The sequence below is a fragment of the Cherax quadricarinatus genome, chromosome 1, assembly GCF_038502225.1.
Source record: "Cherax quadricarinatus isolate ZL_2023a chromosome 1, ASM3850222v1, whole genome shotgun sequence".
Classification (NCBI taxonomy): domain Eukaryota; kingdom Metazoa; phylum Arthropoda; class Malacostraca; order Decapoda; family Parastacidae; genus Cherax; species Cherax quadricarinatus.
In genome coordinates this window covers 9,998,247-10,023,667 of record NC_091292.1, presented here as the reverse complement: position 1 = coordinate 10,023,667, position 25,421 = coordinate 9,998,247, and the positions used below count along the sequence as shown (strand labels likewise).

The 25,421-nt window shown below is 40.1% G+C and overlaps 1 protein-coding gene across 5 annotated transcripts in view; it reads left to right on the top strand.

The window, feature by feature from the left end:
* The window catches only part of LOC128687325 (lachesin), a 249,369-nt gene extending 246,627 nt beyond the window's left edge, over nucleotides 1–2,742 (top strand). For all 5 annotated transcript variants that reach the window (XM_070092915.1, XM_070092963.1, XM_070093052.1 and 2 more), the window contains exons 6-7: nucleotides 139–322; nucleotides 2,277–2,742. In XM_070092915.1, coding sequence (XP_069949016.1) covers nucleotides 139–322; nucleotides 2,277–2,413 — 321 coding nt within the window. In that variant the 3' untranslated portion in view covers nucleotides 2,414–2,742. The remainder of the gene's footprint in view (nucleotides 1–138; nucleotides 323–2,276) is intronic.
* The last annotated feature ends 22,679 nt before the right edge of the window (nucleotides 2,743–25,421 follow it).

The following is a 25,421-nucleotide window of genomic DNA, read 5'->3' as shown; positions in this document are numbered from 1 at the left end:
TATCATAATTATTATTATTATCAAGTTGTAGTACTATTTACCATCATCTCAACAACCACCACCATTACTGCCCACATCCAACCACCATCACTACCTATATTTCACCGCCATTCATATCTCACCTCCTACCACCCACAGGAGAACGCCAGGGTTCTTCAGAACTCCTGGACAGGGGTTGAACAGACTCCTCTCAGACGGGTGTCTGAAGAGTCGAGTGTAGCCGCTCTCACCATCACCTCTGTCAGTCATGCCCACACAGGCAACTACACCTGTGCTCCCGCCGCTCTCAAATCTGTGTCCGTCACCCTCCACGTTCTCAACGGTAAGAAATCTTGCAATAAGCAGATGAGTGGCTTGAGCTTCCACCAATCCTTGCACTGAATAAACACAAGGGTTTATTACAGTGCTGTTCAACCTAGGTAGAGAGTACACCCCAGGGTGGACAGCAGTTTTAGGGCGGATGGAAGGGTGGACAGGGTTTGAAAGTAAATATACGTAAGCCTCTCTATAAGTCATTCTTTGCACCCAAGTCATGTATCTAGAGACGCTCTAGGTACATGACTTCGGTGCAATTTTACATGTACGTCAAGGGTAATATTCTATTTCAATGGCAAGTTACGACACAACGTGTTGATAAATTCCCGTGTATGATCAAATCTCAGCTAGGCATTGGTTAATTTTGTTTGCTTGTGAGTTCTGATGAAGTGAAAGTTTGTCGTCATTGTTCCAGCTGATAGCAATGTACAGCAACAGCCAAGCCAATGAATTACAAAAAAAAAATGCATAATTATATCTATCATTCTTTAATTTGATATTCGCTAATCTAAATAAAATTCGTTCTGCATTGTGAGTTACACATTCAATTTTACTGCAACGCAAAAATGGTAAATAAAGGATGAAATAATATTATATATGCATATTCCACGCACAGTTTTAAGAGCAGGTATGATAGGGCTCATGAGGCCAGGTTCAGTGAGTAATCATTCATGAGTAGTTGAGAGGCGACTACTCAGATACATGAGAACAGAGGACGCAGTTACTTGTCCCAGTCTCTGTTTGATGATGTTGAGGTCAATAAAATTTTTTTTTTCCTCTGCTTGACCGAAGAAGTTTTATTCTTGGTGAGAACGAGTATCATGTAAGCTTTTGTTGACTTCTCATTTTCGTATATATAGAGGTGATTCTTTTCTTCAACTGTAATGAGATGTTTTCATTTTTCCATGTTTATATTTATTTATATTTATCTCTATATCGTTATTATTTTTATTTGTTTATCTTTATTGTCTCTAATTTCACGATGCAACTTTATCTTCAAAATAACATGAAGGATTTAAAACTAGCATTACTCTTTAAAACGATCTTGCAGCTCCTCTACTGCTGGGACTGCTCCAATTGCCAAAAAAAAGCAGATTATCATTATATTTAGTGTTTATATACTGGCATCAGATGAGGGACGTGCAGCAGACGAAGGCATTGTCACTGGTAGGCGGGATTCCCCAGTGGAAAGTAGGTCATACCCGAGGGATGGGCCAGGAGTAGGCAAGGAGATTGTGGAGATGTCTCGGAACCAAGATTCCATGATGCTGCTATGTCTGACAAGTTGTTCATGAATGTTATACAATACCGACTGATGTATAATATCTGCTGCACGTCTCTCATCAGTATACCTGTAGGGACGCGTCAATACTGCAGGCATCCTACAGTGCATGAGGAACAGGAAACATAAGGGTTGATTAGAGTGTAGAGCAGCTGCAGTTACTTGGATAAAAAGCCCTCCACCAGCAGCAGAGTATCTTCTTTGTAGAATATGCCAAGCAGAATACCAATATGAACACGTCAATCAGATCAAATTAGAGGAAAGATAATAAGAGAGTAAAAAGCTGTATGTCTGTAGTGCAATGTTCAAATATATTTGGTAGTAATTTTAGGAATTCATATAATTTCAACAAATATCATGCAAGAACGTTTTCTGAAAATATTATGCTATTCTTCTGATTTCATTATAAAGAAGTGTCATCAGATTTTCTTTATACGTAACATTAAACCCTTATCACTTTTTTTATCAAGGTGATTTATTAGTATAATAACTTTCACTTATATTCATTTTTTGCGCAATTCGAAAATTAATTTAATCTAAAACATGTAATTATCTGAACTTTATTACTACATTCATTTTCAGAATAATAGATTCAGGTTTATTTTTCGAATGTTTTTCTTTTTATTGTTACGACAAAATTTGGGTTTCTCATTTTCATAGTTTCGTCTATTTCTTACAGGTGAGCGTCCTGCAGCCATGCAACACGGCTCCAACCCAGCATCCAGGCCACACCTCAGCATCTTCATCTCCTCCATCTCTGTCCATCTCTCTTATCTCCCTGTCCTTCCTCTGCTCTATGATCCGCTACACCGGTGATGGCAACAACTGGTGTTGTTATAATTGTAAAGCCTGATTTGCTTTGTATTTTGTATTCAGTGGTGCAACGATGTCATTTTTGTATCCTGTATTATACACTGTATGGATAGACTATTTCTTTCTTCCTCTTTATAATGTGGCTCTGGTGGTGGGGTAAAATAGGTATCCTGCCCAGAAAATATATTTTATGTGTATAACGTGAACCTCATCTTAAAATATATGTATATATTATATCGAATACTTCCAGCATCACATGAGAGCCAGTGACTCTGTATTTACAGAGGCCCCTTGTAAACATTGTAAATATAACAAATAAAATATCAAAGATTCGCTATTGTGTCAAGCTTCAATGTTATATTGTAAATTACAGCAGTTATATCCTGACCAGAAGACCATGTGAAAAACGTACCAGAAAATATAGGGAATTAAGAACCCAACATATTACAGTTGATCCTGGGAGCACAACAAAAAGTTCCGAGAGGTGTATAAATAATTATACTTTCTTGGTGGTAGTATTGATACCTTCTTAATTATGTAATAACCCATTGAGTGATCAAGCAACTATTGGATTACTAGTCTTGGGCATCAGTAATTAAGCAACCACTGACTTACCAGTTCTGGGCATTAGCGATTAAGCAACTTCTGGCTTATCGGTGCTGAAGATCAATAATTAACCAACCAGAACTGGGAATCAGTGATGAAATAACCGCTGGTATCGTGGTACCTCAGGTGTTACAGCAACTAACCACTGAGTATGAGTACAATCTTTCTCACACAGTGCGTCTGCATTTGTATTATATTTTAAGATACTGGAACCGCTGATGTGATACTGCGGATGCTGTGCATCGCTCAAGTAAGTCAAGCTAAATACCGTCTGGCTTGGCCGGTAAGTGAACGGAGTGAACACATTGAAATATCTTTACATAACAGGTTATCTGAACGACCGAGGTAAGAGTTTTACGTCCCCAAAAAGGTATAGCTATATACTCAGAGATATAGTATACTAATGTTACACACCTCACAACTAATCCGCAAACTGAACCCTTCGTTCATCCTGGACCATCACCAAGTTCAAATTAGTGATGGTCCAGGATGAACCAAAATGTCGTCTAAAGACTTTTATCTGCAATATTGTAGGTTGGAAGAATTACTGTAGTCACAGTATTGTGGCTTTTATTCTTCTTTATGCTACACTACTTACAGCGAAGACTTCTGAACCGGAATAATCAACATACAAGTATTCCCCGCCCACTTTACCAGTTTGTTCAGTATATCTGAATCGCAGCAATTATCATAATAAATGTACATGTTCCTGTCATATATGTAAGTACCTGGTACACACACACACACACACACTATATATATACATATATATATATATATATATATATATATATATATATATATATATATATATATATATATATATATATATACATATATATATATATATATATATATATATATATATATATATATATATATATATATATATATATATATATATATATATATATATATATATATATGTATATATATATATATAAATAAATATATGTATATATATATATATATATATATATATATATATATATATATATATATAAATAACTGGAGAAATCTACCTGGAAGGAGTTCTGGGGGTCAACGTCCCCGCGGCTCGGTCCATGATATATACTTATTTTTTTAACGCACGGGCCGTCCCCCACGGACGTAGGGTGACCCAAAGAAGGAAAAAGATTTCATCATCTCTCTCTTCGCCACTATCTTGCCAGAGGCGCACCAGTACTGCAATTCAGATGACCCTCCAAATTGCAAATATCTGCTTCCTCTCCAGAGTGCAGATACTGTACTTTCCCCTTCCAGGGCTGAAGTTCAGCTAACCGGTTTCCCAAATCCATTTATAAATGTTACCTTCCTCACAATCCAACAGCACGTCAAGTCATAAATACCATTTGTCTCCACTCTTATCTAGCACGCTTACAGACGCCTGTTGGATTTCCAAGCCTCTCGTATACAAAACCTCCTTTACGCCTCCCTTCAACATTTACTAGGACGACCCCTATGGTGTGTATGTGTGTGTGTGTGTGTGTGTGTGTGTGTGTGTGTGTGTGTGTGTGTGTGTGTGTGTGTGTGTGTGTGTGTGTGTGTGTGTGTGTGTGTGTGCGTGTGTGTGTATGTGTGTGTTTATACCCACCATAAATGTATTTACCTGCTATATATGCATGTATCTGCCAAATATGAAAGCATGAGAGCATTTTCTGTACATACAGCTACTTACCATATATGCTGGTATGTGTCGTACATGTGATACCTACTATACCTGCAGGAATGTGGAGTGTATCGGCTACCTAGTTGGCAAAGTGTGTCACATATTCCCTATGTATGCTGCTATCATTTGAATGTATCTGTCAGGTATGTGAACTTTTTTTACTTCCTTGCTGTAACATTTGAAATATGCAACAGGTGGACGGCAGGTCAATTTCCACCTGGGATCTAGAAGAAAACAGATTTCAATTAGTGGCATTGGAAAGGTAAGGATATTCTATGTGATATATATGGAAGATATAGAATATTCTTGGCTGGATACATGTCAAGCAATAGCCTCTCTGTTCATCGGTAGTGATTCATTCGTCAGGAAACAGTGCGAGTGTCTCCCGACAATGGTATTATGTCAAGTGGCCTGTAATTTGTCAAGCACCCGCTGGCCTACCCCAACTGGGTTTTACGCTTCATTTAAAATCCTGAAGGTCATTGCTTAGTAGTGTATCCTAAGATGATACTCTTACTGGTATCCGATTTTTTTTATATATGTTCTGGTTGTGATGTAAGGGATAAACGGCAGGTAAAAGATATGATCTATGGAATAGTGTGGATGATGTGAAGGATAATTCAAAATATAAAGAAATGAGTCAAGACAGATAATTATAATGTGTACACACTCCAATACTCAAACAACGATGAGCATATGTTTACATTTTCCTCGCCGTTTCTTGACCCAAACCCCTATCCTTCCTCGCTGGGTTCTGAACCAGAGTAAACTACATAATCTTACCTGTCAAAACTTGTAAATTTTACTGTGAAACAACAAAGAAAAAATTACAAGCTAATACTTGTTTTTACTTTGTTTTAATAGTAAGCGTAAGATAAATATTAGTTCCTGTATCGTACAGATTTTTTTTTTTTTTAATTTTTGAGTAAATCAGACCTTCTATATACAAAGTTTCGGCAGTACAACATTTTTCCTTTGTTTCAATTCTTTGAAATCACGGCGGAGTATCACATTTAAGGATTTCGATCTTGGGGAGCAGTAACCATTTCAGATACATTAAATGTTGTCAATGCTAAGTTAGTCTCAGAGAACAAAATCTTGTTGCCCCTCCGCACATTAACCTTGGTCTAATCAAACAACTGGTCAAGGCAAGGGACAAGAATAATTAATTTTCTCGATATCTATTAGGAAAGTTTCACAAAGTAAATGAAACCAGGATTAGGGATGGTGTATTTATGTTAAAAAAGTCACTAGTTTGTGGCTGACATTAATTTTCAGGTTTTATCAGCTGGGCATTCGTTCATGAAAATCAGTAATAAGTTTTATGGCAGACACAGACGTCAGGTACATGGTACTAGTTGATAAATCACTGCAAAGTTCAGATGACGACTTGGCTGCAACATATCTCGCAAATCTCATTTCCTTCACCCACATTTGTTAGTGACGCGAGTGATGAACACGGAGAACCATCCGTCAAGATTCTGCAGTAATGGAAACACACTACAAAGTTTAATGGAATCCCGCAGTGCTTGCTGGTTGCTGCTGGATGTTCAAACTAGACGACAGAACCAGACACAACATTTTTAAAATGTTTGCGTTGATTATTGATAATGTAACATTCATCGCACATATTAATATGTGATTCTGATACGCTTATAAATCTGTTTTTCTTCTTTCTTAGTTCTACGTGGGAATTTTGTATAAACATGGCAGGATGACGCCTCTAAATATACTCTATAAAACAATGTTATTTTTCAAGAAAATGTGATGTGCGACGAAAATGATTATTTTCATTTTCTTAACGACCATTATTGATTTAATGAATCAGACATGAAATGGCGCATGTATATTTTTAAATATTTTTTTGAGCAGCGACATTATTGCATTCGTACAAAGTGCTAAAACCGTAGGGAGTCATACAGTATCTGGGGAATAAGAGACAATCAGGATTGATTCAAGAAAAGGGAGTGTAGCTCCAGTTACTTCGATCAAGAACCCTTAACCAGCCTCAATTTATTTACTACAAGTACATGTACATGGTATACAGGCTTAGCTGACATCAATGACATACTAATATATAGAAAGCCCCTTGTTATGCTGAGCATTTCGGGCAAATTAGGTCAGTGTCCCAGGATGCGACTCACACCAGTCGACTAACACCCAGGTATCCATTTTTACTGATGGGAGCATAGACAACAGGTGGAAAGAAACACGCCCAATATTTCTACTCTGGCTGGGAATCGACCCCAGGTCCTTGCCGTGTGAAGCGAGAGCGTTAGCCACCAGGCCACCAGAGCCCCTAACCAGCCTTAAGACTGAAGTGAATCGTCGTGAAAGATGGTCTCACAGACCATGTCAACTTTGAAGTTAAAACTGTAGTAGCCTTAGTTGTGGGAAGGAGCGAGTGCCTCCGTGGGTAGGTAATGACATGAGATATCGGACTGGTAAAGAGACACGAATAAAGTCACGTGGAGTGCTTTAATGATAACGTTTATTCCACAAAGTGGACTTTACCTGTCTGTTACTCTTCAATAACAGATTCCACATAACTGCATTTTGTGTCTAATTTCTAAAAAATCGTAATACAAATGAAACGTTTATTTTAGACTACATTTTGCATAGGACAGAGTTTTAACAAGACATGATACAGCTCAGTCATGAGTGAAAAGTTGACAAAAAAATATAATCTTGCTTTTCATTACGTGTTTTATATCTACTTGTTATCTTGTTGCCCCAGCCACAACGATACAATTTCCCACATCAGACTTACAGGAGAAAGTGGTCAAGTGAGTCTGTGCATCTACCCTTCACGACCTCTGGCATGGTTGGTAGGAATATGGAGAGTATTGGAGTCCTTGACTCTGCTAGGAATAGTTTTCCAAACACGTGTACTCGCTGAGATTCGAGTCTTTAAGAATACACAAAGCCGGCAATGAAACTCGAAATGTCCTTGCTAAATCATAACAATACAACAGATTTAGGATAAAGATATCAGTAGCTAAGTTAGGGAAAGTATCATAAAAAACTGAAACAAAACTCCAGGTATCGAAAAAAATCAGAAAGAGTTATTCGTGGAAAAAAAAAATATTGGTGGTATGGGACAGAAAATGTTGGACGAGGAGGGAAAAATGCCAGCTCCAGAGTACAGAAAATGTCGATCACAAAAGGATAATTGTGGAAGTCAGAATATGCCGATATAAAAAAGCAAAAGCAGAAGAGAAATTGTAAATTTCCAGCAGCACAAAAGAAGACAAAAGCGTTGATATATGCGAGGTGCTAGTATAGAAACTAACCAGCGAAGAGGAGAAATCCAGTATATTTCGGTTTCTAGCTAAGGCCCTCATCAGCGGATTGTGGAGGCGTATATTGACAGAAGGCGGTGACTTCCTCTAAGAGAAACTGCTGGCCACAGGCCACACTATTATACGAAAAGCAAAAACTAGTCGAGATTTATAGGCATAACCCTCGCTTCAGTTAATAACAATTTGATTCTGTTTTAAAGGATGTTCTGAGAAACGTTACCATTATATACTAAAATGTATTTATGTATATATGTATGTATGTATGTATGTATGTATGTATGTATGTATGTATGTATGATTGTATATTTGAATGGATGTTGCATCAGCTACATTTGAGGAAAGTTGCATCAAACCGTGTAAATAGAGAAAGCTGTAATATTTAATAAATGGCTAATTTTATGTATACGTGATTGTTTTATTACCTTTCTTATTATATAAAAATGAATACAAACGATAAACAATACTACATACGTACATATATAAACATTTAATCCATTTTTACATTGTTCTTTCTACATTTATGTTTCTGTTTTCCTCCCTCTTTCTCTTTTCATATATATATATACATATATATATATATATATATATATCTATATATATATATATATATATATATATATATATATATATATATATATATATGTCGTGCCGAATATGTAAAACTGGTCAATTAGTAAGAACTCATTTAAAATTAAGTCCTTTCTGAAATTTTCTCTTATACGTTTAAAGATATTTTCTTTCATTAATGTTAATGTAAAAATTTTTAATTTTGCACCAAAAGAATTTTAGAAAACTTACCTAACGTTATTATAACAAGAACAATTTATTTTAGCCTAACCCAACTAAATATATTTTAAATACGTTTACAATAATTTAGTACTAAACAAACACAATCAAATATAATTTTTTCGTTAGGTACAGAATGATTTTCCCGAAATTATTGCATACACAAATTTTCACTTGTCACATATGGCAAGATGAGGGTTGCTATTTAAGCCAAGATCGCAAGTTCTGCCTATTCGGCACGATATATGTATATATATATATATATATATATATATATATATATATATATATATATATATATATATATATATATATATCTTTCTTCTTTCAACGTACCAGCCGTATCCCACCGAGGCAGGGTGGCCCAAAAGAAAAACGAAAGTTTCTCCTTTCAAATTTAGTAATGTATACAGGAGAAGGGGTTACTAGCCCCTTGCTCCCGGCATTTTATTCGCCTCTTACAACACGCATGGCTTACGGAGGAAGAATTCTGTTCCACTTCCCCATGGAGATAAGAGGAAATAAACAAGAACAAGAACTAGAAAGAAAATAGAAGAAAACCCAGAGGGGTATGTACATGTATCCTTGTACATGTATTTGTAGTGTGACCTAAGTGTAAGCAGAAGCGGCAAGACGTACCTGAAATCTTGCATGTTTAAGAGACAGAAAAAAAGGACACCAGCAATCCTACCATCATGTAAAACAATTATAGGCTTTCGTTTTACACTCACTTGGCAGAACGGTAGTACCTCCCTGGGCGGTTGCTGTCTACCAACCTACTACCTAGTATATATATATATATATATATATATATATATATATATATATATATATATATATATATATATATATATATATATATATATATATATATATGTCGTGCCGAATATGTAAAACTGGTCAATTAGCAAGAACTCATTTAAAATTAAGTCCTTTCTGAAATTTTCTCTTATACGTTTAAAGATGTATTTTTTTCATTAATGTTAATGTAAACATTTTTAAATTTTCACCAAAAGAATCTTAAAAAAACTTACCTAACCCTATTATAACAAGAACAATTTATTTTAGCCTAACGCAACTAAATATATTTTAAATACGTTTACAGTCATTTAGTACTAAACAAACACAATCAATATATTTTTTTCGTTAGGTTCAGAATGGTTTTGGAGAAATTATTGCATACACAAATTTTCACTTGTCCTATATGGCAAGATGATCGTTGCTATTTAAGCCAAGATCGCAAGTTCTGCCTATTCGGCACGACATATATATACCCACACACACACACACACACACACACACACACATATATATATATATATATATATATATATATATATATATATATATATATATATATATATATATATATATATATATATATATATATATACTTATTATCGAAACCACCATGACTGAATGATTCATCTTAGGGTCTAGTACCACCTGCAGGATTTCGGTTTGATTCGCGCGCGCGCGCGCGTGTGTGTGTGTGTGTGTGTGTGTGTGAGTGTATGCATGCGTGTGCGTGTGTGCTCGAGCATGTGTGTACGTGTGCGCGCGCGTGGTGAGACTGCTATTCCTACTTTAACATGTAATTTCACTAATATATTGCACCCCACATGGCCTGGTAAGCAGCTTTCGCCTGTCTCACTGACTGCGTTTTTTGCCCATTTCCCGAGCGACTGATCTCCTGCAATATTGCAAAATAAATCTCTCCTACTGCATATTTGGTAGAATTTTTGAATTGCTCGTGAATTTACCTGTGATATGCTGGGACCGGTGTCGCGAGTTTTTCTATTCTCGTAGACCGACGCGAAGCCAGGCTCCTCTGTTGATTGTTCAATCATTCTGTTTCTGCTGGTGTTCTGTCCCACCATCTCACACTACTCCTGTGTTTTGCTTCCTGTGTTCCTGATGAGTTCTTCATTCTTTTCTTAACTGAGAAGTTAGAATTTGTCACCATTAAGCATCCTATATTTTCCATTGCCCACTGGAAGACTTTGTTGATATATATCATAATATTATTAATCTGGTATTTCACCAATGTTTCAAAGATCTTTTTGATGAATGACGCTAATGCTGCTGCTTTGTATTTTTTTTTTTTTTTTTTTGGCTAGAGCTCTACTACCTCTATTGTGCAGACGAGCTAAGTCTGCGCATTTTAAATCCTCTGGAATTTCACATAGATCTAAGTTTTTTTTTTTTTTGCGAAAAAAAGACTACTTGCGCTAGTGGTATTTTGTTCGTCTGTTCAATCTCTTCTGCAATTTCCTGAACTTTTTTTTTTTTTTTGGTTCTTTTTGTGCTTCTTTCATCTGGAATGAATGTGTTAGTTTCTGCTTTTTGTCGGTAGCTGGACGGTGTAAGTGCAGTTTCCTTAACGGTGTGACAGGCTCGTTTTCAAGTAAATAACCCATTTTCTTCTGCATATTTGTCAATTTTCTCTTTCAGTATTTGATCTCCTTGTAGTCTCTCTCATGAAAGCCACTTTTATAATTTTAGAGACCTTGTATGCTACTATATTCAGCTTTTCCATATATTGTTGTGGGTTAAGGGTTCCAAGAACTGTTTCCGAGGGAATGTCAGTCAGTTTCCTAATTGCTGAATTAAGTTCACTAATCATCTCTTCATTTTGGCTGTTTCTTAGGTTCTCTGTGCAAGGATTAATGCCTCGGGATGTGATCGGAATAAATTATATTTGAGTTAGGTATATCTGTGATTAGTTCATCATTGCTCTTGAGGATCACATACCAAGACATATACCAAGGAGCTATTATTGATTCACAGATCAATAATAGCTCCTTGGTATGTGTGGCGGCTAAGGTGTTTCCAGGAAATATTTCAAAGACATCACTGTTCTCTACCATCTTCCAGTGAACATTTGTAAGGTTTAAATCCTCAAGAAGGATCATATATATAGTGTCGGATATTCAAGGCTTTCAAAGAAGCTGTCTATATTCCTTCTCAGTTCTATGAATTCCTCTGCCGGTGCTGACGGTTCTTATACAAGGATGAATATCGCATTTCTCTTTTTCCATTTTAATACCCAGTTCTTGTAGTGTATCATTTGCAACAACCTTTTCGAAATTACGTATTTATAGGGCAGTTCTGCTTATTTGGCCGTCTTCTATAATTAGGCACAAAATAAAGAAAGAGAATTACTTATTTTCAATATTACTTATTTTTTTTCTTTCATTTCATTAAGCTTAAAACTCATGTTTGTGACTTGATAAAGTCCACTGTGTGGGCGAAACGTAGTCAATAAAGGATCGCATTAAGCTGTATTTGTACTCAATATTTCCATCTGGTCATTTAACACCAACAGTAGCAGAGGCGGAATACTTTTGGAGTTAAGTGTAGTTATCTCCTGTAGTTAACAAATGAGAACGAAGTTCCTGATTAAAAAGAAGTTTTACGTATAGCGAGAGTACGGTGGGAGAGTGACGGTGATATCTGCAAGCTGGAGGAAAACGACACGCATGCACTCGCCAAGACATTAAGGAAACGTATCGCCACAAGTGGCTTCTTCAGTCCTGAAAAGCGAAACGTGGCGAAAGGTTTCATTAATAAAAGTTTTAATCAGTGGTGAATTACATATGCAACATCTGGCGTCTTTACTTATAGACTTTTCTGTATGCAGAGGCTTTATCAATACAATACATGGACAGAATTGAAAGGTATATAGCGTTAATTAATAAATAAGTGACTTTTGTCTATCGTGGTGTCACCCCGAAGAGACCTTGACCGAATAATACAATAAGCAAACTCGAAAAATGCGAGAAAACATCAGTGCGGAGGACTGAGTGAGGCTTGTGTGTTGCAGACTCCACTCAGCCACGAGACGCCCAACAAAAACACAATAAAACACTCGAGGAACCTAATAAAATTCTCGGGAAAACACAGTGAAGCAGCCCTGGATTCTCTAGCTCAGTGGGGATCAAACTAGTGGATTGGTTGAGGTGTTTGTCACTTGAAAGGTGAGACTTGTACAGATTGGAGAGATTCATGTTGGTGAGTCATGAAATTTATGACTATTACCACCTCTCTTGTCCTGATGACTTTGTGTGTGTGTGTGTGTGTGTGTGTGTGTGTGTGTGTGTGTGTGTGTGTGTGTGTGTGTGTGTGTGTGTGTGTGTGTGTGTGTGTGTGTGTGTGTGTGTGTGTGTGTGTGTGTGTGGACTCACCTATATGTGGTTATAGGGGTCGATTTTCAGCTCCAGGCCCCGCCTCTCAACTTGCCTCTTGCTACATTCACTTTGTTCTAGCCTCGTTAGGCCCTGTCATACCTACTCTTCTAAATATGAATGGAGTCTCTGTTTCCACCACTTCTTCGAGGTCATTCCACTTCCCAGTCACCCGGAGCCTGAAGAAATACTTCCTGATATCCTGTGACTCATCTGTGTGAAGTTGGTGGCTGGGAAGGATGGGGATAGGATCGATAGTGCTGTGGAATCAGGGTAGTGGAGTGGGGTTCGGGGGTGACCCTCCGTAAGGGTTGGAAATAGATTGGCGGTGACTGGTGGAGTAAGAAAGGGGATAGGGGTTGCAGGCTGTGTGTTAGTGAAGTACAACAGAGGGAATGAAGTGAAGGGAACGGAGTGCACCTTAAGTGGTGGATGGTAGTCACATCTATTGAGTGTTCACTGTCTCTCTTTTCATTTTTTTCCTCCAGGGGAGACGGACGTCTCTCCCTTCCTACCTCCCTCCCTCCCTGCCTCCCTCTTGCGCGCAGGATGCCGGTTCATAATTTCCCGTAAGATATTTTGGTACACAATAAAGACGTAATGAAGATTGCCAGCTCCACACGATCAAGAAATTAATCGCTGGGATTTCCGTGCGCTGGAAATAATTGTGTTCTAGTTTTACACACAGACATAGACAGACACCACAACCACACACACAACACACACAACACACACACACAACACACAACACACACAACACACACAACACACACAACACACAACACACAACACACACACAACACACACACACACACACACACACACACATACACACACACACGCACACACACACACACACACAGACACACACACACACACACACACACACACACACACACACACACACACACACACACACACACACACACACACACACACACACACACACACACACACACACACACCATACACCACATACACACCACTCATAAAACAGGCCAAGTGTCTAATCGGCAAGTGCCTATGACAAAATGGTAACCAACTAACACACACATCCGCCTCAAGTTGAATTGGGATGCACCAGGAAGAGAGAGAGACTTTGGGCCTCAGTAGGATGCTTGTGTAGCTGAGTAAATATGTGAACTGTGAAAAAACTTGGCTAGTTAGAGTCTCTCTCTCTCTCTCTCTCTCTCTCTCTCTCTCTCTCTCTCTCTCTCTCTCTCTCTCTCTCTCTCTCTCTCACACACACACAGCTGACGTAATTCTCCTGAAGTACCTCTCTGGTTACACCCAAGAAACAATACTCTGCAGGACAAACAGAAACAGTGTCTGCTTTCTGGGCGACCAGAATGTAGATATTAACTAAAAAATATCGATGGAAGGACGAAACATGTTTTTGGAATATTTTCATAGCGGTCGTTGCAAAAAAAAAAAAAAAAAAAAAAAAACCTAATGAGAAGCAGAGGAGAGGAGACAGTAGACAGAAAGAATAATGTCACTAGAGTATAAAAAATGATAGTAAATTGGTAATACTTTATAATTAAGGAAAATATATAATCAAATGGCAATACATTATAATAAAATTATGATAAATTATAGTGAAGTGGTGAAAAATTATTAGATAGATTTTTTGATAAGGAGATTAAACCGTCACTTGTCTAATATATATGTTGTGGCGAATAGTATTGCTATTTTGTCTTAAATAGCAACACTCTTCTTGCTGAATAAGGCTAGCGAAAATTTGTGTATTCAGTAAGTTCACAGAAATCGTTCTGAACCTAAAGAAAAAAATATATTTCATTTTGTTTGTTTATTATTGAATTATTGTAAACTTATTTAAAATATATTTAGTTGGAGTAGGCTAAATTAAATTGCGCTTGTTATAATAAGGTTAGGTAAGTTTTCTAAGGTTCTTTTGGTACAAAATTATTAATTTTTACATTAATCATAAGCGAAAAAAACTATATCTTTAAATGTATAGCAGGAAATTTTAGAAAGGACTTAATGTTAAATGAATTCCTGCTAATTGACCAGTTTTACTTAATCGGTACAACACACACACACACACACACACACACACACACACACAGCATCACGGTACACAGCACTTTCGCCAAACAGCTTAGAGCTGCTATTTTACCTCAATTCATTTCAAATGTCATCCTTATTTAAGTTATACTACCACTCCCTAGGATGCGACCTACAACAGTCGGCTAATAACCAGGTACCTACGTACTGCTAGGTGACAGGGGCAGCAGGTGTAAGGAAACATGCCCAGCGTTTCCATTTGTACCTGGAATCGAATCACGGACACTCAGTTGAATGCGTTGCCAGCCGAGCCACGGGCCACCCATTACAATATCTTAATTATATCTACCTGAAACTACGGAGGAGATGTCTTGCGTATAATCCTGGACTGTACAGCTGTGATTGAATATAAAGTAAAAAATAACACTTCAGGGGACCGAATACATCAAAGGAACGGGAGCATATAATCTGTAACTATAACTGTTCAAGGTCTGGGCCGCGGGGGCGTTGACCCCCGGAATACTCTCCAGGTAGATTCCAGGTAGGAGATGACAGAGATATTATGCTGGCTGCTGACGAGGATGTTCAATATATCACTACGGACAGGAGAGCTGCATGAGAGCTGAACAACGGTAAGTGCAGTGTAGTTCCAATCTTCTACGAACAACATAAAAAGACAAACAGAAGGTGATGATAAAGTCGACATCGGTATCATTGACGTGTATACTCTGCAATACATGAAGATCGTACTAGGTAGAAGATTAATGAATTCCACTTGCACGCTACTGCACCCCTCAAACTTCACTAATACAGTATCACACACCCTCCCACCTCACCCTCAACACACCTTCATACTAAACCCTAATACAACTCTACATACCTTCTCGCTACACCCTCACACCACAGTGTCAAACGAGAAACAAATAACCTGCACATAGGAGAGAGAAAAGCTTATGACGACGTTTCGGTCCGACTTGGACCATTCACAAGTCACACTGACAGAAGAGAGTGAGGGAAGCCAGTATATATTGGGGAGGAGAACAGGGATAGGAAAAGAGAGGAAAAAAACGAAGTGGTAGCAGTAGCGTTAGTAGTGGGAGTGCACTATACTACATAACACATCACCACACCTTCACATAATACTAACACTCCATCTCATCCACACACATCACTAACGCCCCACCACACCCTTACATCACACGCAGACACCACCACAAGCCCTTACACCACCCACACAAACAACACCGAGAAACTGTGTGACTATACTAGCTTACCCAGCTATAAACATACATGGTTAGCTTACAACACACAAGGCCACAATTAAACAAAAGGTATATCTCTCTCTGGGTTCGGTCTCAACCAAGACTCCCAGAATAGTTTGGTCCCATCCTTCGCCTATGTACCGTCTTTCCGCTACTCTGGCGACTGGCCGTCCACCCGACACGGATTCGCCGTGTCGGGTGGACGGCGTGTCGCTGAACTGTCTACCCGTTCGTCTGTCTAGCTGTCTCAGCTAAATGGGAGGTGGAAGTTAACCCAACTATTCCTGATTATAGTGGCTTCAGCAATGCCACTTTGGCTTCTCTGTCAATCTGTCTCTGTGGACTATCTCTACGAATCACATTCTGTTTGTCTGTCATTACGTCTCTGTGTTCCTGCCTGTCTGTATATCTGGACTTTTAAGACTCACATGTCCACATTCTCAACACATACACACACGCCCACGCCCACGCCCACGTTCACACGCCCACACTCGTAACACCGCAGGCATAAGACAAATTGTCAATATTGACTTTACGACAAACAAATAAGATTGTCTCACGACATACGACAACTTTCTGTTATCTCTCTCACTTTATTTTCTGACTTTATCTTTCACATGTTCTCTCTCTCTCTCTCTCTCTCTCTCTCTCTCTCTCTCTCTCTCTCTCTCTCTCTCTCTCTCTCTCTCTCTCTCTCTCTCTCTCTCTCTCTCTCTCTCTCTCTCTCTCTCTCTCTATTTCTCTCTCTCTCTTCCTTTCTCTTTCTCAGTTAATCTCTCACTATCTCACCCCCGTTTTCTCTCTAACTCTATTTCTCACTATCACTCACTTTATCTCTCTCTCTTCTATTTCTTCAAAAATATTTTACTTTGATTTTTTTTCACTCAGTTTGATATATACAGAAATGATTTATTGTTTACTAATGCATTCTAAATCCACTGAAATGGAGCAACCTGCAATTTCCTTGGTTCACATCATATGACCTTTCCCATACCCAAAACTCTTCCCCAATAAATAAAATATTAAGAATTGCCAACAACAGATTACTTGTATTATAAAAGCAAATTCTCCTCTCTTATATGTTTCCCAAGATTTTTCCCATTAACATCACTTTTATTGTGATGAATGGTTTGAAAAACCGACAAGTTGAAGATTGAGACACTTATGCAGCATATGGGAATCTTTATTCAGGAAACGTTTCGCCACACAGTGGCTTCATCAGTCCAATACAAAGAGGAAGGCGTAAGGAGAGGAGGAGAATGAGGTAATCAGTCCCTCAACCTGGAGTCGATGTGTTCAGTCCATCAATCTTGTAGAATGCACAGCATAGGGCCGTAGACGTGGCTTATATACTGTAGTGAGGTGACGTGAAGCAGATGGAGGCGGGGTCATAGTGGTACCTTCCACTAGTCGAAGTAGGTCTTCGTCCAAAGGTTGAACAAGTGTTGAAGAATTCTTTGTAACAAGACCCCATGATGCTGCCGTGTCTGACAGTTGTGATGAATGGTTTGAAAAACCGACAAGTTGAAGATTGAGACACTTATGGAGCATATGGGAATCTTTATTCAGGAAACGTTTCGCCACACAGTGGCTTCATCAGTCCAATACAAAGAGGAAGGCGTAAGGAGAGGAGGAGAATGAGGTAATCAGTCCCTCAACCTGGAGTCGATGTGTTCAGTCCATCAATCTTGTAGAATGTACAGCATAGGGCCGTAGACGTGGCTTATATACTGTAGTGAGGTGACGTGAAGCAGATGGAGGCGGGGTCATAGTGGTACCTTCCACTAGTCGAAGTAGGTCTTCGTCCAAAGGTTGAACAAGTGTTGAAGAATTCTTTGTAACAAGACCCCATGATGCTGCCGTGTCTGACAGTTGTGATGAATGGTTTGAAAAACCGACAAGTTGAAGATTGAGACACTTATGCAGCATATGGGAATCTTTATTCAGGAAACGTTTCGCCACACAGTGGCTTCATCAGTCCAATACAAAGAGGAAGGCGTAAGGAGAGGAGGAGAATGAGGTAATCAGTCCCTCAACCTGGAGTCGATGTGTTCAGTCCATCAATCTTGTTTTTCAAACCATTCATCACAACTGTCAGACACGGCAGCATCATGGGGTCTTGTTACAAAGAATTCTTCAACACTTGTTCAACCTTTGGACGAAGACCTACTTCGACTAGTGGAAGGTACCACTATGACCCCGCCTCCATCTGCTTCACGTCACCTCACTACAGTATATAAGCCACGTCTACGGCCCTATGCTGTACATTCTACAAGATTGATGGACTGAACACATCGACTCCAGGTTGAGGGACTGATTACCTCATTCTCCTCCTCTCCTTACGCCTTCCTCTTTGTATTGGACTGATGAAGCCACTGTGTGGCGAAACGTTTCCTGAATAAAGATTCCCATATGCTGCATAAGTGTCTCAATCTTCAACTTGTCGGTTTTTCAAACCATTCATCACAACTGTCAGACACGGCAGCATCATGGGGTCTTGTTACAAAGAATTCTTCAACACTTGTTCAACCTTTGGACGAAGACCTACTTCGACTAGTGGAAGGTACCACTATGACCCCGCCTCCATCTGCTTCACGTCACCTCACTACAGTATATAAGCCACGTCTACGGCCCTATGCTGTACATTCTACAAGATTGATGGACTGAACACATCGACTCCAGGTTGAGGGACTGATTACCTCATTCTCCTCCTCTCCTTACGCCTTCCTCTTTGTATTGGACTGATGAAGCCACTGTGTGGCGAAACGTTTCCTGAATAAAGATTCCCATATGCTGCATAAGTGTCTCAATCTTCATCTCTTTTATTAATACTGGTGAACGGAGGATCGAGCCTCCAATACTACTCCTTGAGCTGAATAACACTGAATAACTTTTCAAAAACCCTAGTCAGATTAAAATAGTTCTATTACTTGCTTAAATAAGTGAGTCACAATGTCACAGCTGGAACAATTTCCAGCTAACCCTCAGTACCATGATAGGCACAATTTCCAGCTAACTGAAGCAGGAGAAATTCACGCCTAACCCACAATACCTTAGCCATAACAGTTTACAACGAACAATGCCTTGGCTATAACAGTTTAAAATGGACAATACCGTTCTTTGAACATTTCACAACTAATCCACAATATTGTGACTGGAACAATTCACGACTAACCCGCAGCACCGTAGACAGAACAATTCTCAACGAACCCATAATATAGTGACCGGAACAATTCACAACTAACCTAATACCACAGACGGAACAATTCACAACCAACCCACAATACCGTGGCTGGAGTAATTCACAACCAACCCACAATACCGTGGCTGGAGTAATTCACAAGTAACCCACAATACCGTGGCTGGAGTAATTCACAAGTAACCCACAATACCGTGGCTGGAGTAATTCACAAGTAACCCACAATACCGTGGCTGGAGTAATTCACAAGTAACCCACAATACCGTGGCTGGAGTAATTCACAAGTAACCCACAATACCGTGGCTGGAGTAATTCACAAGTAACCCACAATACCGTGGCTGGAGTAATTCACAAGTAACCCACAATACCGTGGCTGGAGTAATTCACAAGTAACCCACAATACCGTGGCTGGAGTAATTCACAAGTAACCCACAATACCGTGGCTGGAGTAATTCACAAGTAACCCACAATACCGTGGCTGGAGTAATTCACAAGTAACCCACAATACCGTGGCTGGAGTAATTCACAACCAACCCACAATACCGTGGCTGGAGTAATTCACAAGTAACCCACAATACCGTGGCTGGAGTAATTCACAAGTAACCCACAATACCGTGGCTGGAGTAATTCACAAGTAACCCACAATACCGTGGCTGGAGTAATTCACAAGTAACCCACAATACCGTGGCTGGAGTAATTCACAAGTAACCCACAATACCGTGGCTGGAGTAATTCACAAGTAACCCACAATACCGTGGCTGGAGTAATTCACAAGTAACCCACAATACCGTGGCTGGAGTAATTCACAACCAACCCACAATACCGTGGCTGGAGTAATTCACAAGTAACCCACAATACCGTGGCTGGAGTAATTCACAAGTAACCCACAATACCGTGGCTGGAGTAATTCACAAGTAACCCACAATACCGTGGCTGGAGTAATTCACAAGTAACCCACAATACCGTGGCTGGAGTAATTCACAAGTAACCCACAATACCGTGGCTGGAGTAATTCACAAGTAACCCACAATACCGTGGCTGGAGTAATTCACAAGTAACCCACAATACCGTGGCTGGAGTAATTCACAAGTAACCCACAATGTCATGGCTGGAGTAATTCACAAGTAACCCACAATACCGTGGCTGGAGTAATTCACAAGTAACCCACAATACCGTGGCTGGAGTAATTCACAAGTAACCCACAATACCGTGGCTGGAGTAATTCACAAGTAACCCACAATACCGTGGCTGGAGTAATTCACAAGTAACCCACAATACCGTGGCTGGAGTAATTCACAAGTAACCCACAATACCGTGGCTGGAGTAATTCACAAGTAACCCACAATACCGTGGCTGGAGTAATTCACAAGTAACCCACAATACCGTGGCTGGAGTAATTCACAAGTAACCCACAATACCGTGGCTGGAGTAATTCACAAGTAACCCACAACACCGTGGCTGGAGTAATTCACAAGTAACCCACAATGTCATGGCTGGAGTAATTCACAAGTAACCCACAATACCGTGGCTGGAGTAATTCACAAGTAACCCACAATACCGTGGCTGGAGTAATTCACAAGTAACCCACAATACCGTGGATGGAGTAATTCACAAGTAACCCACAATACCGTGGCTGGAGTAATTCACAAGTAACCCACAATACCGTGGCTGGAGTAATTCACAAGTAACCCACAATACCGTGGCTGGAGTAATTCACAAGTAACCCACAATACCGTGGCTGGAGTAATTCACAAGTAACCCACAATGTCATGGCTGGAGTAATTCACAAGTAACCCACAATACCGTGGCTGGAGTAATTCACAAGTAACCCACAATACCGTGGCTGGAGTAATTCACAAGTAACCCACAATACCGTGGCTGGAGTAATTCACAAGTAACCCACAATACCGTGGCTGGAGTAATTCACAAGTAACCCACAATACCGTGGCTGGAGTAATTCACAAGTAACCCACAATACCGTGGCTGGAGTAATTCACAAGTAACCCACAATACCGTGGCTGGAGTAATTCACAAGTAACCCACAATACCGTGGCTGGAGTAATTCACAAGTAACCCACAATACCGTGGCTGGAGTAATTCACAAGTAACCCACAATACCGTGGCTGGAGTAATTCACAAGTAACCCACAATACCGTGGCTGGAGTAATTCACAAGTAACCCACAATACCGTGGCTGGAGTAATTCACAAGTAACCCACAATACCGTGGCTGGAGTAATTCACAAGTAACCCACAATACCGTGGCTGGAGTAATTCACAAGTAACCCACAATACCGTGGCTGGAGTAATTCACAACCAACCCACAATACCGTGGCTGGAGTAATTCACAAGTAACCCACAATACCGTGGCTGGAGTAATTCACAAGTAACCCACAATACCGTGGCTGGAGTAATTCACAAGTAACCCACAATACCGTGGCTGGAGTAATTCACAAGTAACCCACAATACCGTGGCTGGAGTAATTCACAAGTAACCCACAATACCGTGGCTGGAGTAATTCACAAGTAACCCACAATACCGTGGCTGGAGTAATTCACAAGTAACCCACAATGTCGTGGCTGGAGTAATTCACAAGTAACCCACAATACCGTGGCTGGAGTAATTCACAAGTAACCCACAATACCGTGGCTGGAGTAATTCACAAGTAACCCACAATACCGTGGCTGGAGTAATTCACAAGTAACCCACAATACCGTGGCTGGAGTAATTCACAAGTAACCCACAATACCGTGGCTGGAGTAATTCACAAGTAACCCACAATACCGTGGCTGGAGTAATTCACAAGTAACCCACAATACCGTGGCTGGAGTAATTCACAAGTAACCCACAATACCGTGGCTGGAGTAATTCACAAGTAACCCACAATACCGTGGCTGGAGTAATTCACAAGTAACCCACAATACCGTGGCTGGAGTAATTCACAAGTAACCCACAATACCGTGGCTGGAGTAATTCACAAGTAACCCACAATACCGTGGCTGGAGTAATTCACAAGTAACCCACAATACCGTGGCTGGAGTAATTCACAAGTAACCCACAATACCGTGGCTGGAGTAATTCACAAGTAACCCACAATACCGTGGCTGGAGTAATTCACAAGTAACCCACAATACCGTGGCTGGAGTAATTCACAAGTAACCCACAATACCGTGGCTGGAGTAATTCACAAGTAACCCACAATGTCGTGGCTGGAGTAATTCACAAGTAACCCACAATACCGTGGCTGGAGTAATTCACAAGTAACCCACAATGTCGTGGCTGGAGTAATTCACAAGTAACCCACAATGTCGTGGCTGGAGTAATTCACAAGTAACCCACAATACCGTGGCTGGAGTAATTCACAAGTAACCCACAATGTCGTGGCTGGAGTAATTCACAAGTAACCCACAATGTCGTGGCTGGAGTAATTCACAAGTAACCCACAATACCGTGGCTGGAGTAATTCACAAGTAACCCACAATGTCGTGGCTGGAGTAATTCACAAGTAACCCACAATGTCGTGGCTGGAGTAATTCACAAGTAACCCACAATGTCGTGGCTGGAGTAATTCACAAGTAACCCACAATACCGTGGCTGGAGTAATTCACAAGTAACCCACAATACCGTGGCTGGAGTAATTCACAAGTAACCCACAATACCGTGGCTGGAGTAATTCACAAGTAACCCACAATACCGTGGCTGGAGTAATTCACAAGTAACCCACAATACCGTGGCTGGAGTAATTCACAAGTAACCCACAATACCGTGGCTGGAGTAATTCACAAGTAACCCACAATACCGTGGCTGGAGTAATTCACAAGTAACCCACAATACCGTGGCTGGAGTAATTCACAAGTAACCCACAATACCGTGGCTGGAGTAATTCACAAGTAACCCACAATACCGTGGCTGGAGTAATTCACAAGTAACCCACAATACCGTGGCTGGAGTAATTCACAAGTAACCCACAATACCGTGGCTGGAGTAATTCACAAGTAACCCACAATACCGTGGCTGGAGTAATTCACAAGTAACCCACAATACCGTGGCTGGAGTAATTCACAAGTAACCCACAATGTCGTGGCTGGAGTAATTCACAAGTAACCCACAATACCGTGGCTGGAGTAATTCACAAGTAACCCACAATACCGTGGCTGGAGTAATTCACAAGTAACCCACAATGTCGTGGCTGGAGTAATTCACAAGTAACCCACAATGTCGTGGCTGGAGTAATTCACAAGTAACCCACAATGTCGTGGCTGGAGTAATTCACAAGTAACCCACAATACCGTGGCTGGAGTAATTCACAAGTAACCCACAATGTCGTGGCTGGAGTAATTCACAAGTAACCCACAATGTCGTGGCTGGAGTAATTCACAAGTAACCCACAATGTCGTGGCTGGAACAATTCTTAAATTATCCTGCAATATAGAGATGAAACTTTAGGCAAAATTCCTTTCGGCTAATGGATTGGTCGCTAAATGGTGGTAGTGATGATAATGATCGTAGTAGTTGTGGTAGCAATAATGTGGTGGTGGTGGTGGTGGTGGTGGTGGTGGTGGTAGTGATGACTGTTGTGGTAGTCATAGGGGTTTTCATGATAGTGGTTGGCAGTGGTAGAGGTGGTCGTAGCGGGTAGTAGTGGTGATAGTGATGGTGATGGTGATGGTAGTCGGGATGGTAGGAGTGGTACAAGTGGGAGAAAATAATAGAATACGTGCTGAGAAAACAATTTATGACGAAATGTAAATACTGAAACATACACACACACACACACACACACACACACACACACACACACACACACACACATACACAGAGGTATGATAAAGCTCACGGTTCAGGGAGAGTGACCTAGTAGCGACCAGTGAAGAGGCGGGGCCAGGAGCTTGGACTCGACCCCTGCAACCTAAACTGGGTGAGTACACACACACACACACGCACACACACAGAAACAAAAAAACAAAAACAAATAAACACACGAAAAGCAGTAAGGAAAACAGAATTTTTTTGCAGTGGAAAAAATACAGAGAAAAAATCAAGACGATATTTCTTAAATTAACCTGAATGAAAAATGAGTCCAAGTCAAGGAACAACATCAATTTAATACAATACACGAAACACACTGTTCGTGTAAATTATGAAGGAAAAAAATCAAACAAATTTTACGTGGTAATTCGACGGTAGTTCGTGTGTTCAAGGTATTTTAATTTGTATTCGTTGTTATCTAAGAGATAGTGAGACAGACAGAAATAGACAGAGAGAGAGAGAGAGAGAGAGAGAGAGAGAGAGAGAGAGAGAGAGAGAGAGAGAGAGAGAGAGAGAGAGAGAGAGAGAGAGAGAGAGAGAGAGAGGCAGAAATAGACACAGAGGAAACAAGAGCAAGCATGAGTAAGTACAGCAAGGCGGAGCTCAGCTATAACGGGAAGGGACAATCCGTCTACAAATGCATGTGATACATCGTGTGTAATTGGTGTTTCTGGCGAGGGCATCAAGAAGGTACCTGCCGTGGCAACAACAAACAACAGAAAAACAAAAAAGCGTTTGGATTTGATGTAGCTAGCGGGCCGCCCACAGCAAGTCTGACTTGGTTATGAAGCATCAGACAAGCCTGGCCCAGGACCGGGCTGTGGGAGTAGGCAAACTGTCGACACCTATCAAAGATGAGCGTAAATTCTCAGATCAACATTGTAATGTGTACAGTGCACTGACCTCAGTGTCAGGTGATGATACTTAGCTCACGAGAAGAGATTTTTGGGTAAAAAGAGTGAAAATTTAATTTTTATCATAATTTTTTACACATTAACTACCATCATTTTTCAGAGTAGCCTCTCCAATCTCTACGATCACTGAGCCCTGTTAATTGAAGTAATGAGAAGCGGTGACGTACAGACATTAATCTCCGTTCCGGGGGCTATCGTTACAGGGACGCGAACAAAGTGATAGAGGATAGACAGGCTTCCCCTTAGATAA